Source organism: Panthera leo, chromosome C1 (assembly GCF_018350215.1).
Source record: "Panthera leo isolate Ple1 chromosome C1, P.leo_Ple1_pat1.1, whole genome shotgun sequence".
Taxonomy (NCBI): Eukaryota; Metazoa; Chordata; class Mammalia; order Carnivora; family Felidae; genus Panthera; species Panthera leo.
Window position 1 is genome coordinate 197494787 of NC_056686.1, and position 15865 is coordinate 197510651.

Genomic DNA, 15865 nt, shown 5'->3' on the forward strand with positions numbered 1-15865 from the left:
CTAGATGAAACTTGTTTAGAATTCCCTAGTTGGTATTTTTTAAGTGATTAAAGATAATATAATTAAACATAATTTAGTAAAATGAATAGTAAGTTAACACTGTTACATATTTGACTATGCTTTGCAGCCGAATTTTAACATCATTATCCTCTCAGTAAGTGCATAGTAACAATAAACTGGTACTATTTGGTAGTTGTGCTGTTCCCTATACCCACTGTGTTTCTGCAGTCTTTACTCTGAATCTCACAATAGTATTTAAAACTTTCTCATCAGTTTCTCCACACCCAATCGTTTTATACCTATGATTTTGACCATCTTTAAGAAGATCTTTTAAATATCTTTAAAGATGTGAATTCCCCTTCTTTTTGTTCCTACATCCACATGCATCTCCTCAAGCATTCAGCATCATACTGTTTTATTTTCTAGAGATTTCACTCTCCAAGTGTCATGCTGTGCATTGCTCTAGTGGGTCACTGCCAGATACTGAGGTTATTGCACATAGGGCAAATCCCTATCTTCAAATGATATACATCTAATTTCTTATTCCAGCCTCTGCTATAGCTAACTATTCTATAGCCAGTGATTTAGTCCTTACATGGAGTGATTACACTGTAGGGGTTCACATTTGTTCTGCTTAGAAAATCCCATCCTTTCTTAAAGTAAGGGATGACTTCCTGGAAGATGGCAACAAGAGCTATCATCCTTCTAAAAAACAATGCATTTCTTACCCCTAAGTTACATTTTTTTTCTCATTTTTTTAAAATTGTGTGCTCCATGCAAGTGACAGCTCCTCGGAACCTATGGTATGGAGATCCACAAACTTTACTTCTTGGTGTTCATAATTGCTTTGTGGGTTATACTTTAGCAAATGTTCTTAGTTTGATCCACACTAGAGAGTCAGGTAAAAAGGTGTCATTTCTTCCTTTTACAGACGAGAATGCTAAGTTTGAGAATACTATGACTGTTTCACAAACAACAAGGCTTTTAAATGGCAAAGATGCGATTGAAACAAGAGTTCTAACTTCTGTTAATACTATAATTTGCCTTATTCAGAACAATTAGGAGCTATTACTGAGTACTGAATTTAGTACCCTTAAAGGATCTTACTTACTTAAACTTTTAAGGCTTGAGATGTAGAATTCACACAGTTAGAAGGTAAACTAACACCTACTCTGATGTTTATTGATTCTTTGATGAACGCTACAGAACTGGTGAAGGAGATCTAATCTATGAAGACATGGAAAATTCAGGTGAAATTTGTGCAATTTTCTAGAGTTTATTAGAAATTTTCTGGAAAATCTGCTGAGATTATATCTGTTGTTTCCCTATCCACTCCACTGATTTTATGGTGGAACAGAGATAACTCTGCTAGAAAGACCAGTAAAATATTTTAGTATCATGAAACCACAGGAAATCAGAGGTCTTGGGGAGATGTGTGTTGTTACCATTACTTCTTTCTCTTGTCTACACTAGCAGGGATGGAGGGCAGGACAGGTGAACAGCTGGCTTTAAACATGATTTAAATTAATGAAGTTTGGAATTCTGAAAAGTGAATTCATAAATGAAGTGCTCAGTTAGATTCCCAGACAGAAATACAGTATAGCTGAGAATATTGGAAACAGCTTTGTTTGTCATGAAACATACTGATCTTATCAAGAGAATTTCAATCTGAATGTGAGGCTGGTCATTATAAAAAAAAATAGATCTGTTGTGGAAAGAAAAATAATAATTTGAAAATGAAACATGAAAAGTAATTAGTGAAAGGATAAGAAAGAATCTCCCATGCCTCAGAGAATGGAAATTACATACCATAATTTCACATTTCAATGTGTGGAAGTACAGATAATCTTATATTTATTACCAACATTTGAAGAGACAGAATACAAGATTGGATTTGAATAATGCAAACATATGCCTTATTCAATAGAAATAGACTGTTCATGACTCAAGTTAGAGTGGATGCACAGAGGGCTGCCTGGGTGGCCCAGTCGGCTAAGTGCCCAACTTCTGCTCAAGCCATGATCTTGTTGTTCATGAGCTCGAGCCCCGCATCACACTCTGCACTGGCAGTGCGGAGCCTGTTTCAGATCTTCCGTCTCCCATTCTCTCTGCCCCTCCTCTGGTTGTGCTCTCTCTCAGAAAAAAATAAATGCTAAAAAAAAAAAGAAACTACCATAGAGGGGCAGCTTAAGCAGAGTAGATGTACAGCTACTAAGATATCTGTGTACCTCTAAAGTGGAAGTAGCATGGAAAATAATATTTGGGTGATAAAGAAAGAAAGGAGATGAATGGAGTGTCATTTCTAGAACACGATAGATTTCCTCCTCTACTCTAAGGCTATGGAGTGAAGGAGAGATTATTTGAATTTGGAATGATGCTGAGGATTATAATTGACTTTAATGAGAATTTTTTTTATAGAAGAAAATAAACTCAATAAAAGGAACACTGTATAACAGAGCTACTTAAAACCCAAAGAACTGCATTTCCTGTTATTATAAGTTTTAAATAGAGGCTGGGCATTAAAATGATAGAATATCAGTAGAAATAATTAAACAAGGGAAGTGTGATTAGATTACATGGATTTGAGTGCTCTCCCAGCCTTGAGATTCTAGAATTCTGTGACACATGAATTCACTTTATAACCTTGTTTTAAATGTATCCTAATTGTCATTATAATATTTCCAATTATGGAAAACATCTTATTTTATACCAGAAACAGAGGCAATGTTTCTTCTGGAACCCTAGAAATATCTTGTTCCAATCCATTGTAAGGCTTTCAGGCAGTACATTGGCTTCAGGTGATGAAATATGCATCCTGCCTCTGTTGACCTTAAATATTTTGTCAAATCAGTCCTCCTAAGACTTGAACTCAGCGTCACACACACATATTTGGGTTACCATGTACTCCTGAAAGCCTGAAATGAGTATAGTGAAAAAATCTGCAGTCCAGGACTAAGTTAGATCAGAGATTAAAACAAAGTAAAGAAGCAGTCTCATTAGAGCAGAGCTTTCTGCTGAAAAATGGCATGCCCCCTCTCAGTACCACCTTAGACTTGGAAAAAATTCTTCAGCTAAGTGGAACAGATAGGTGTGAGACTGACACTTCACTTGAGAATCCTTTACCAAAACCTAGGAATGACTGTGATTATACAAAGCATAGATCTCAAAATAACTAAATCCAATAATGAAGTGCAAGCCTATAATACAAATTACTGTCAATTCTCCAATGTATTTTCTGCTCTTCCTTAAAAAATCTGGTCTTTGTTATATTCCCAGTGTTAACATCCTAAAATTAATATCTGACTACTTTTCTAACTCCTTTTAAAACCCTTTAATCTCTCCTCGTAGCCATATAAAGTGTATAGATAAATATACTTTAGGACTGCAGGAAAGGTCTTTTATTATTTGACTGTTGTTTATCTATTTAGATTAATTTTTCCATTACTCTTTTCTTCTTGAATGCAAAATACTTAAAAATCTCTGATTATTCCACAGTTGCCACATGCTGAGCACTCAGCCTTTTTCCTTTCCTACTTTCACGTTGTGAACACTTTCTTATACATAAAGATTTTGTTCAGGTGTATTCACTTTTTAAAGCCTCTTGACCATCATCCAAGACTAGAAAACGTATTATATCCTTCTTGTCCTTTCATTATATCCTGTATGTCATCTATTAAAATATTGATGGGGGTGCCTGGGTGACTCAGTCGGTTAAGCATCTGATTTCAGCTCAGGTCATGAATTTGTAGTTCACAAGTTTGAGCCCCACATCAGACTCTGGGCTCACAGCTCAGAGCCTGGAGCCTGCTTCTGATCTGTGTCTCCCTCACCCTCTGCCCTTGCCCCACTCACACTCTGTCTCTCTCTCTCAAAAATAAAGCATTAATAATTTTTTAAAGAAAAAAATGTAAATAATTTGAGGAATATGTACTTCTCATCTTTCATATCTTTTGCATCTCTGGTAAACAGTGGACACTCAGGAGGAACTAAATAAGTTAATGAGCTTTAAAAACTCAATAATTAATTATAGCATAGAACTAGTTGGGGAGACCCAAGCACTAGAAAACAAGTTGGGTTGTAGAAATTTCTTCAGTGTGTATGCAGACTCAGTGATGTGCAGGCCAAGTTTGAATGTAGAGAAGGCCTGCTTCACATGGCAAAAATATCATTCTCAATAAAGAGTGGCTTCCCTGTTCCATGGACCATGTGAACACAGGACCAGAAACAGGGAGTTTAGAAATGGCAAGCTCTTGCTTCTGGTGTTATGAGAAAGAGGCCTGAGTCTTGGTCTGAATGAAAATGAGGAATCTTCTGGAACATTTTGAGAAGAGGGGTAATAGCTGGGTCTTCACATTTTTAGGCCCAGAGAGATGGTAACTTTAAACTCTGCAAAATGGTAGGATTGAGGCTGTTAGTAAATAATATATTTTTCTAAAAACTAGATTCAGGCAGGGTGTGGAATCTAACACAAGGCATTCACTCTCTGGATATACTGAGCAGTAAAGAACTAGGTGAAGCAGAGGCCCACAAAACTGAGGACCTGGGGAGAGTAGATAATAAACAAGAGAAATCAGTAAAACATATAGTGAGTTAACAGTGATAGTACTATAGGAAAAAAAAATAGGAAAGGAGTTTAATGTCAGAAGTGAGACTGCTGTTCAGATAAGTCTCCTTGATGTGTCTTGCTGTAAGGGCCTGAAGAAACAGAGAGAACCAGTCATTGGTTTTCTGGGAAAGGACATTCCTGGAAGGAAGAACAGCATGTGCAAAAGCCTTGTGCAGCGGGAGGAGAGAGAGGAAGAGTAGTAGAAGGAAAAATCAAAGTGGTAACTAGGTGGGTGGTAGGTGGGTCATGGAGGGTCATATTCATTTTAGGATTTTAGCTTTTACTCTGGGAGATGAGAAACCATTGCACAGTTTTTCACAGAAGAGGAGCATAAATGGGATCCTGTAGGTTTCTGTATTGAAAAAAGATTGTAGATGGACAAGGGCAGAGCAGTTAGGAGGCCAGCGGTATGATTCATACCTAATGCTTGGAAATTGTTATACAAACGTGACTTTATTAAATGCCCTATTGTGGCAATCCGAATACTCCATGAATTAGACTTTTCACTAGGGGTAGAAGATCTATTGTTTCTGCAACTTACTTTATGTGAGCTAATTATTTATTCACTGAATTTATGTCCTGCATCTATCTAAAAAAGATATGAGGTAAATGGGAGGTGTGCTATTTTCCTGAACCTATATAATAATATACTCCAACACAATCTGAAATTATGTATATATAGTAACTCAGGCAGAATTCAGAAAGAAATAATTTAGCATGTCATGCAACAAAGCTACTTTTGAAAAATAAATATTCAAACAAGAAATCCAATAATAGGATGTAAGATCCATTTGCCTATTTTTTTTGTATTTATAAGCCCTGAGAAATTATCCATTAGAATAGGACTTTAGGTAATTTGTCATATTCATAATTGTATTTCATGCATTAATTTATTAATTCAATAGTTATTTATTGAGATTCCCTATGTACTAAGTATGAAGCTAGGCATTAGAGATATAGGAGTGAATTTTAAAAAAAATTTCCTCCTTTCATAGCTGCTACATCCCACTGGCAGAGAGAGAGAGACTATAAATAAGTGACGTATAGTTTAATGAATGGTAGTAAGTGCTATAAAGAGTAACAGCAAGAGACAAAAAGTTAGGGTGATACAGTATTTTAACTGGCATTGTCAGAGAATCTCTCCACGGTAAGGTGAAGTTGAAGAAAAGGTCTTCAACTTAAGTCATGGAGAGCCATGGGAATATCCATGGGAGATGACATCTTAGTGTCAAAGGAAAGGTGTACAGATACCCTGAGGGGAACATGCTTGGTGTGTTTGAGAAGCACAGAGAGATGATGGATTAAGTTGTCTAGGACAGTGTCTGAAGCATGTGAGTAACTGTGAAATGAATAAATGAATCTCCTGTGTCTTCTAGAACATTGGGTCAAAAGAAAGAAAGGAAAATAAAGTGTCAAATGTAAAGGTTTTTAGATAGCTGAAAAAGATTAGATTTAATATTCTCAAAACAACTTTTTCCAGTCAGAGTCATAAGGTATGCATAGAGACACAATTTTTAAAAGAATGAGAACTATATTTTAGTACCTATGGATATATATCAAAATATTATAATTATCCTGGTTATGTTTTTCAAGAATATTCTATTGTAATGTGCCATAGGCATGTGTGTATGCATGCATGCATATAAATGACAACTAGAGAATACTCAGAAGTATGTTGGATACAATAAGAAAATTAAATAATAAAATAATCCCAAAGATATTAATTGATACTTAAAAGTTTAAAGGCATTCCTGGGCATCTCTATCTTATTTCCAGGATGACAGCATTATTCATCATCTCCACATAAAGTTTCATAAACTAACCTACCAATTTCTATACTTCTGCATCTGCAACCTAAACAATAACATAAATACAAAGGATAAAACAAAATAAAAAGAGGGCGCCTGGGTGGCTCAGTAGGTTGAGTGTCCGACTTCAGCTCAGGTCATGATCTCACAGTCTGTGAGTTCAAACCCCGTATCAGGCTCTGTACTGACAGCTCAGAACCTGGAGCCTGCTTCAGATTCTGCGTCTCCCTCTCTCTCTGCCCCTCCCCTGCTCATGCTCTGTCTCTCTCAGTCTCAAAAATAAATAAAAACATTTATTTTTTTAAAAAAACAAAATAAAAAGAATTAGTAACATGCTAGTAGTTTTATAATTCTATATTTTTCTGTCCTCTGTACCAAGATGTCTTTTCTACATAAACTTGTTCGTATACACAACCCTGAATTATGTAGGCTATTCCATTCTATTAACACAGATCTATGTGCAATGGAAATCTCTCTTTCCTTAAAATGTACATCATTCATGCATGCCAATATTTCCTTAATATGCACATCATTCATGCATGCCAATATAAATAGTATGTCTTATAAATACTGTATACCAGGCACGAAAGAGTCCACTTGCCAGCATCTTGCCATTCCTGTGTAAAAGTTGAAAGACTAAGCTGAAAAGCCAATTGAAGTTTCTGAAGCAAGTGACAAAGGTATATCTGGAGCTCTAAGCAATACACCCAACCCAGTAAGGGCAGTGGTTTTACAGCCAGGCAGGGAAGGCTTGGTCTTTCCTGAACACTCAATGTCGCCTCTATGCTTTTGCTAGAGTCCATAATATCTGCACATAATGCTGTCTTCTGAATTCGCTTTATTTATGATTCTTTGCTGATTCTAGATTTCTACACAAAAGAAGGGTGTATCATATAGGAACAAAGGGAACAACACTTGGACGTGGGAGCTGTTTACTTCAAAAAAGACCATTCTCTGTGTGGACTGGCATTCTCTTTACTCTGTCACAGTGGCCTCACTCACCAACTAAATGCAGCCAGCAGCTCTGTATCAAAGGCTAAGGGTTTAGAATAACTTTGATAAGAACATTCTCAGCCCTTTTTGTTTCAACTTTTACTTATAAGTTTGTGGGACTCTCACAAACTGGGCACATTAAATGTAAGTCAAATGTATCTTAATGTTTTCCAAGTAATCTAGATCCTAAATTTAGAGGTTTTCTTGTAATAATCATTTTATGAGCTCAGTGAAACCAAAATTTTTATCTTCTACCTATACAAACTATGAGAAAATATTTCAATATAATTTGGTTATGTGTTATTCTGCTACATAAAATAATGCATACATATTCTATAGTGAGAATATTGTGACTGATAGTCCTTTTACAAATTCAAATAGTCCTCTTGAGCAGATAGACACAGGTATCTGAGACTATGGAGTAAGGGCAGTAATTGGATTCCATTCCACTATTTATGGAAATATGGGTAACGAATTCCACATAAAAACTTAACTGGAGATCACAAGACAATCTTTAAAAACAATATCAGGTTTGAATATTACCCAGAATTGAAAATGTGCTATTGTAAGAATTCTCTTATTTGATTTTCAAAACAACATTTTAAGTTATATCGAGCAAGACTTATCATCCATATTTTAAAAATATATTTTGTTTATTTTTGAGAGAAAGAGAGACAGAGTGCAAGTGGGGGAGGGGCAGAGAGAGCGAGAGAGACACAGAATCTGAAGCAGGCTCCAGGCTCTGAGCTGTCAACACAGAGCCCACACGGGTCTCAAACTCGTGAATTTGGAGCCTAAATATCAGATGATGGCACTTGTAAAGGTGATTACAACTGCTTCATTCCAGTTGTAATTATTACTATTGTGATTTTTGTTTCTTTTGTCACATAGTTTAAAGCAAGAGAGAAGAATGTAAAACTTATCTGAGTTTTCAGTCACAGGCAGAAATACTTTATAGTAATTGTTATCCTAGAGCAAGACTTATGTCCAAAATAGTATGCTAGCCCATCAGAAGGACAGATTTGAAAAAGAGGCATGGTTAAATTATTTTTTATGTTATTTTTATTTGGATATTTTTAAGTAAGTTCTAAGCCCAGTGTGAGGCTTGAACTCACGACCCCAAGATCAAGAGTTGCATATTCTCTAGGCTGAGCCAGCGAGGCACCCCTTCTTGTATATTTTTAAACAAATGTATTTTTCAGTCTTTAATATTAAAAAGCAAAATTTTGAATCCTAAATCTATGTACAAATGAACAACAGCTGCAAAGAAAAAGTTTAAATTTTTTTTATGTTTATTTATTTTGAAGGAGAGCGAGACAGAGTGCGAGCAGGGAAGGGGCAGAGAGAGAGAGAGAGAGAGAGGGAAACACAGAACCCAAAGAAGGCTCCATGCTCCGAGCTGTCAGCACAGAGCCCGATATAGGGCTCAAACCCACAAACTGTGAGATTGTGCCTGAGCCAAAGTCGGACACTCAACCAACTGAGCTACCCAGGCACCCAAGAAAAAGACAGTTTTAAATATCTGTCCATTAGTGAAGGACTACCTGTCATAGAGTAATTTTTTTTTAATTCTGCTAATCAGAATAATAGATATCTTTTTATAACTTTAATAAGAACTTCTTCACTCTGTACCTACCTTTCCTTCCCCACCTTTAAATTCTCCCCACTCCCTCTCCAGTGGTTGTTTCCTCCCTGCACTTAAAAATGTATTTCTCTCAGCATAAAAAAATAAGAGCAAGTGAGCAAATACTCATCTTGATCTTGCCATTCCGTCTCTTGGAAATCCTGAGTACCTTTTCTTATTCTCTTATAGCACAGACTCATTCATTCATTCATATATTTATTCATTTTGGAAGCATTTTCTGGGTACTTCAATTGGTCAGTTCTAGTGCTTGATGCCATAGAGAGAGGAAACGGTTCTCAATCAAAATCACAGTACAAGAGTACAGATAAGCAATTCATTATATTCAGGGGAAGAAAAGCTACCAAGAAAACACATAGAGCATTCAATGCAGATGGATGTGAAGGAAATGATGGAATTGAAATTTTCTTGCAACTGATATTTTACCAAAAAATCATAGATGTTTCTGCTTATATCATTGACATCCGCTCATTTCTTAAACTAGCATTTGTGTCTACCGCTTTAAAGTCACTGCTTTTTCAAACGTCTACTAATGACCTAAATGGAAAATCCAATGGTTCATCCTTAACCACTTATTTCAAAATTTTTCATCTCTCAAGATGTAGCTCAAAATCTCATCATTCCTGATTGACTTCCTTTAGCATCCAAATTGTATTCTTGGAACATTTAGTTAATCTAAACATAAGCAATGCTGACTTACTGTTTTGTATTGTGTTTTTGAAATTATTTTAGCCTATGTCTAAAAATTTCATCATTCTGAGGTTACATTATCCATAGAACCTAACACATAGCCTGAAACCTAATACACTGAATACACTAAAAACAAACAAACAAAAAACAAACACACACATACACACAAAACTTATTTCATGAATTAATCTAGAAGAATATAGAAGAATTAATCTATAGAGTATAGAACAACAGTTTTTCTCATCACCCTGCATTACTAAAAAATACTAGTATCAAATTATGTGGACTCAAATAAGATAAAAAAAAATTCAAGCATTTAGTATGCCATTTTAATGCTTTTAAGCAGAAATAACTCAAACACACAAACACACACACACACACATTACTCATAGCATATAACCATTCATAAAAATTAATTATGAGTTGACTTTTTAACAAATTACTTCTTTATCTTCTTGCAAATAGTGGCAACAAGTTGGCTACTTCAAGTGGTGACACTACAGTTAAATTATGGGACCTGTCTAAAGGCAATTGCATTTTGACCTTTGAAGGACACAACCATGCAGTATGGTCCTGCACATGGCACTCCTGTGGTGATTTTGTGGCTTCTTCCTCATTGGATACAACTAGTAAAATCTGGGATGTTAATAGGTAAGAAGTACTTTAAACATTATTAACCCTCTACATTGGTAAATATACATGGATAATGCTCTTCTCTCAATGCTACCACCAGGAAACATTAAAAAAAAAAAAAAAAACCTTGTTGGTGAAATTATAGAAAGTTACTTAAATAATCTCTGTGAAATCCATTTCTAACTCTATTAATCATTGTTGATATAACGAGTCCTTTATAAATGTAAGTATAAAGATCAAGCCAATGTAATAAGATTAGAATTGTTTCATTGGAAGGTCATTTGTTTTAGGCAGAAGAGAAACACTTATTTTAAAGAGTTAGAATTTTAGTTCTCCCTTCACAAGATTGCTTTATTATCAAACCAGCAATTTAATAGACATAAATATGACAGAGATAATTACTTGCTTTATGCTTAATTTTGACATATTTTCCCAAATTAAATGCTTCTTGTCAATTCACAAATTGCAAAAACTAATGTGATTTGATGTATAAAAAGTCCTATACAATCCTGTATGGATATAGAAGTTTAATATTTTTATGTAAATTCAAGATAGACAAATCTATTATGTTTATGGTGTCAAATACCTATCATCCCTGCATTTATGTCTGATTATTATATACTATTAGGTATAAAAATAGGATCCAAAGAGCTACTATCAAATATCCTGGCTGCTTCAGCTACCTAAGGAATTATAAACTATCAATCAGACTTCTGATCACTTTAATTATTGAAACAGTGCCCAGATTCCAAATAGAAGTGATAATGACTCCTAGAAATTTTCATAAACAATTGTCACTGAGCCATTGTACTTTATTTTGTAAGAGAAAAATTAACTCACTGTAGAGGTAGACACTATTAATTCAGGGTTATGGGTAAAACAGTTATTTTGAATAAACTCTCTCCATCCTTTCTTGAATTACAGGTAACATATTTAGAAGAGAGGGCAAATAAGGTGCTTGCAAAAAGTCAACAGGTTTTCTGGGAGGATTTGTTGAAAGGATATGCTCTTTCCTATGCGTATGCTGACTGTCCTCTAAGGCCATGTGCCATTAATTATGCTGTTTTTTCTCAGCACCAAACTCATGCTTCCATATCTGTTTTTTGTGATGCTGCACCTGGAACTTTGCAGATTACATTTTTGCTTTGCTAGTAGACTCTGTTAGGCTTGGCAATAGGAAGTGCAAGGTTGAGGGGGTAAAAGGGAACTTTCTGCTCCCTGTCTCCTTCCTTTGGGCTTCTTAGGGACTTGCAGTTCTAGTCTGCATCACCCTAGCAACACCTCACCTCAGCAACACCACTTTGTTCTTATCACAGCAGCTAAATCCAGTTGGCAGTTTTTCCAGTGCTTGAAGAAACAGCTGCATCATGCTGTCATCAAAAACATTAGCTCCTGCAGACAGGCAGCCCCTTCTCAGAGGTCTGTGTTCCCAGTTCACCATGGCCCCTTTTCTGAGCTGAGGAACACTGCTCTTTTTCCGTTTCTTTACCCTGTTAACAACTTTATACATAGTTAACGATCTTATATATTAAATTCTTACTGTTAAAATGGTAAGTATAAGTTTTGTCTCCTGACTGACAAATATAGGACATTAATGAATAAATAACATAACCCACCTGAGATATAAAGATTCAGCTAAATAATGTTTGGCATACTCTGCATGAGAAAACATGGCTCCTAATAATATAATTTGGACCTATTTCTATATAAAATAGTGACAATTTAAGATATGTTTTAATTCTCAAATAGGCACAATTTGCTTATCTGGAATAATCATATGTAATTCTTAATCTTACTATGTTTCTATATTATGCATATTTAATAAATATATAATAGTATACTGGAATCAAAAAATAATTGAGGCATGATTGACATAGAAAAAGCTATACATATTTAATGTATACAACTTGATGAGTCTGGTGATAAGTATACACCCATGAAGAAGTATATACAATCATCAATACCTGACATAAACATATTCATCACCTCCAAAAGCTTTTTCCTGTTTCTTTTATTATTATTATTATTATTACTGATTTTGTTATTATTATTATTAATATTTGTAGTAGTCATAAGAGTTCTTAATATAAAACCTAGCCTCTTAGTACAATTTTAAATATGCAATACAGTGTTTTTAATTATAGGTACTATGTTATATGGTAGATTATAAGACTAATTCATTTTCTATAACTAAAATTTTAACACTAGTGTCTAATTTTAATCTTCATCACCTTTGGCTTAGATGAGAATTCTAATAGATGATTGTGGTATATTCTAAAATATAATATTTTTCTAATGTTTTAATTATTCAGAGTGTTTTTATTTTTTTGTTAATTTACTTTTAACCTGAAATTCAAATTAATTAATTAATTTATTTATTAATTAATTTATTTATTTATTTTCAAGTCAGCTAACATACAGTGTAGTCTTGGCTTCAGGAATAGCTTCCCTTTATCAGATATGTCATTTGCAAATACCTTCTCCCATTCTGTCAGTTGCCTTTTAATTTTAGATAGTTTTCTTTGCTGTGCAGAAGCTTTTTATCTTGATGAGGTCCCAATAGTTCATTTTTGCTTTTATTTCCTTAGCCTTTGGAGACATGTCAAATAAGAAGTTGCTGTGGCTGAGGTCAAAGAGGTTGCTGCTTGTTTTCTTCTATAGGATTTTAATGGTTTTGTCTCGCACTTAGGTCTTTCATCCATTTTGAATTTATTTTTGTGTGCAATGTAAGAAAGTGGTCCAGTTTCATTCTTCTGCATGTTGCTGTCCAGTTCTTCCAGCATCATTTGCTAGAGAGAATATCTTTTTCCATTGGATATTCTTTCCTGCTTTGTCAAAGATTAGTTGGCCATATATTTGTGGGTCCATTTCTGGGTTCTCTATTCTGTTCCATTCGTCTATGTGTCTGTTTTTGTGCCAGTACTATATTGTCTTGATGATTGCAGCTTTGTACTAGAGGCTAAAGTCTGGGATTGTGATGCCTCCTGCTTTGGTTTCCTTTTTCAACATTACTTTGGCTATTTGGGGTCTTTTGTGGTTCCATACAAATTTTATGATTGTTTGTTCTAGCTCTGTGATGAATGCTGGTGCTATTTTGATTGGGATTACAATGAATGTGTAGATTGCTTTGGGTAGTATTGACATTTTAACAATATTTATTCTTCCAATCCATGAGCATGGAATGTTTTTCCATTTCTTTGTGTCTTCTTCAATTTCTTTCATAAACTTTCTATAGTTTTCAGCATACAGATTTTTTACATCTTTGGTTAGGTTTATTTCTAGGTACTTTATGGTTTTTGATGCTATTGTAAATGGAATCGATCCCTGATATCTCTTTCTGTTGCTTCATTATAGGTGTATAGAAATAAGACCAATTTGTTTACATTGATTTTGTATCCTGTGACTTTGCTGAATTCCTTTATCAGCTCTGGCTGCTTTTTGGTGGAGTCTTTTCGGGTTTCCATGCAGAGTATCATGTCATCTGCTAAGAATGAAACTTACTTCTTCTTTGCCAATTTGGGTGCCTTTTATTTCATTTTGTTGTGATTGGTGAGGCTAGGACTTCCAACGTTATGTTAAACAACAGTGGTTAGAGTGGACATCCCCATCATGTTCCTGATCTCCGGGGGAAAGCTCTGAGTTTTTCTCCATTAAGGATATAAGCTGTGGGCCTTTCATATATGGCTTTTGTGATGTTAAGGTATGTTCCTTCTATCCTGACTTTCTTGGGCGTTTGTATTAAGAAAGGATGCTGTATTTTGTCAAATGCTTTTTCTGCATGTATTGACAGGATCGTATGGTTCTTATCCTTTCTTCTATTAATGTGATTTATCATGTTGATTGATTTGCAAAGATTGAACCAGCCCTGCATCCAGGAATGAATCCCACTTGATCATAGTGAATAATTCTTTTAATGTACTGTTGAATTAGATTTGCTAGTATCTTGTTGAGAATTTTTGCATCCATATTAATTGGTGATATTGACCTGTAGTTCTCCTTTTTAGTGGGGTCTTTGTCTGCTTTGGAAATCAAGGTAATGTTGGCTTCATAGAATGAGTCTGGAATCTTTTCTTCCATTTCTATTTTTTGGAACACTTTGAGAAGAATAGGTATTGACTGTCCTTTAAATGTCTGGTAGAATTCCCCTGGGAAGCTATGTGACTCTTATTTGTTGGGAGATTTTTGATAACTGATTCAATTTCTTTGCTGGTTATGGGTCTGTTCAAATTTTCTATTTCTTCCCGTTTGAGTTTTGGTAGTGTGTGAGTGTCTGGGAATTTGTCCATTTCTTCCAGATTGTCCGGCTTGTTGACATATGATTTTTAATAGTATTCTCGAATAATTGTTTGTATTTTTGTATTGATGTTGTTTGTGATATCTCCTCCTTCCTTCATGATTTTATCTATTGGGTTCTCTCTCTTTTAATTTTGAGAAGTCTGGTTAGACTGTTTATTCTTTGAAAACAACTCTTAGATTCATTGATCTGTTATTCTGTTTTTTGGGATTCTATATTGTTTATTTCTGCTTTAATCTTTATTATTTCTCTTCTTCTGCTGGCTTTGGGCTTTCTTTGCTGCTGCTCTTCAAGCTCCGTTAGGTATAAGGTTAGGTTGTGTATTTGGGACCTTTCTTGTGATGTATTTTCCTCTTAGGACTGCTTTTGCTGCATCCCAAAGGGTTTGGACTGTTGTGTTTTCATTTTCATTTGTTTCCATATATTTTTTTAATTTCTTCTTTAATTTCCTGGTTGACCCATTCATTCTTTTGTAGGATGTTCTTTAATCTCCAGGTATTGATCATTCAGAGTGTTTTTAAAAACTATAATTAAAAAACTGATTCCCAATAGATTCAACCCTACTTAGAATGACTTCAAACATTCTGATGATGACTTTTCTCCATGATCCTGATATCCAAATACTGTCTTCCAGTGATGCCTAGTAGACACTGATATAACAGATCAAAATTGCTCCAAATTGATGCCAATTTTTTTTTATATTTTAAATTTCCCATCAATGTCAAGAACTTACTTGCATCATGAAAGACAAAAATTATATACCAATTTTAAAGCTGAGGTAGTGGAAATATAATGGCAAATAAGGGAGACATTGATTATTTCTATAGTGGCTATTGATATATCTTTGAATCATAATCAAAACCCTTGGTTGTAATTTAAAATTTCTTATGGATCAATACTTTGTAGATGTATCTAAAACCAATATCTTGCTTTAAAATTTCATAGGTTATTGGAACTGGCTTAGTGATTTAAAGGGAAAAGTTATTTGTCTTGGTAAGATGCTGGTGGAAGCTGGTCCTATACTCTTATCCTGATGCCATATGGTTTTTAATAAAAATTATACTTATAATTATTTATGTATAAATTAATATTAATTTATACATAAATTATTTAATGATAATAAAATTATTATTTATTATAATTTATTTAATAAAAAATCTATTTATAGACTCTACTTATCAGAGAAGGAAGAGTTTAAA

General features: G+C 34.5%; 1 protein-coding gene across 2 annotated transcripts in view; it reads left to right on the forward strand.

Moving 5' to 3' along the window:
• Positions 1-15865, forward strand: part of SPAG16 (sperm associated antigen 16) — a 1016770-nt gene that overhangs the window by 526469 nt on the left and 474436 nt on the right. For both annotated transcript variants that reach the window (XM_042950045.1, XM_042950046.1), the window contains one exon: positions 10205-10390. In XM_042950045.1, coding sequence (XP_042805979.1) covers positions 10205-10390 — 186 coding nt within the window. The remainder of the gene's footprint in view (positions 1-10204; positions 10391-15865) is intronic.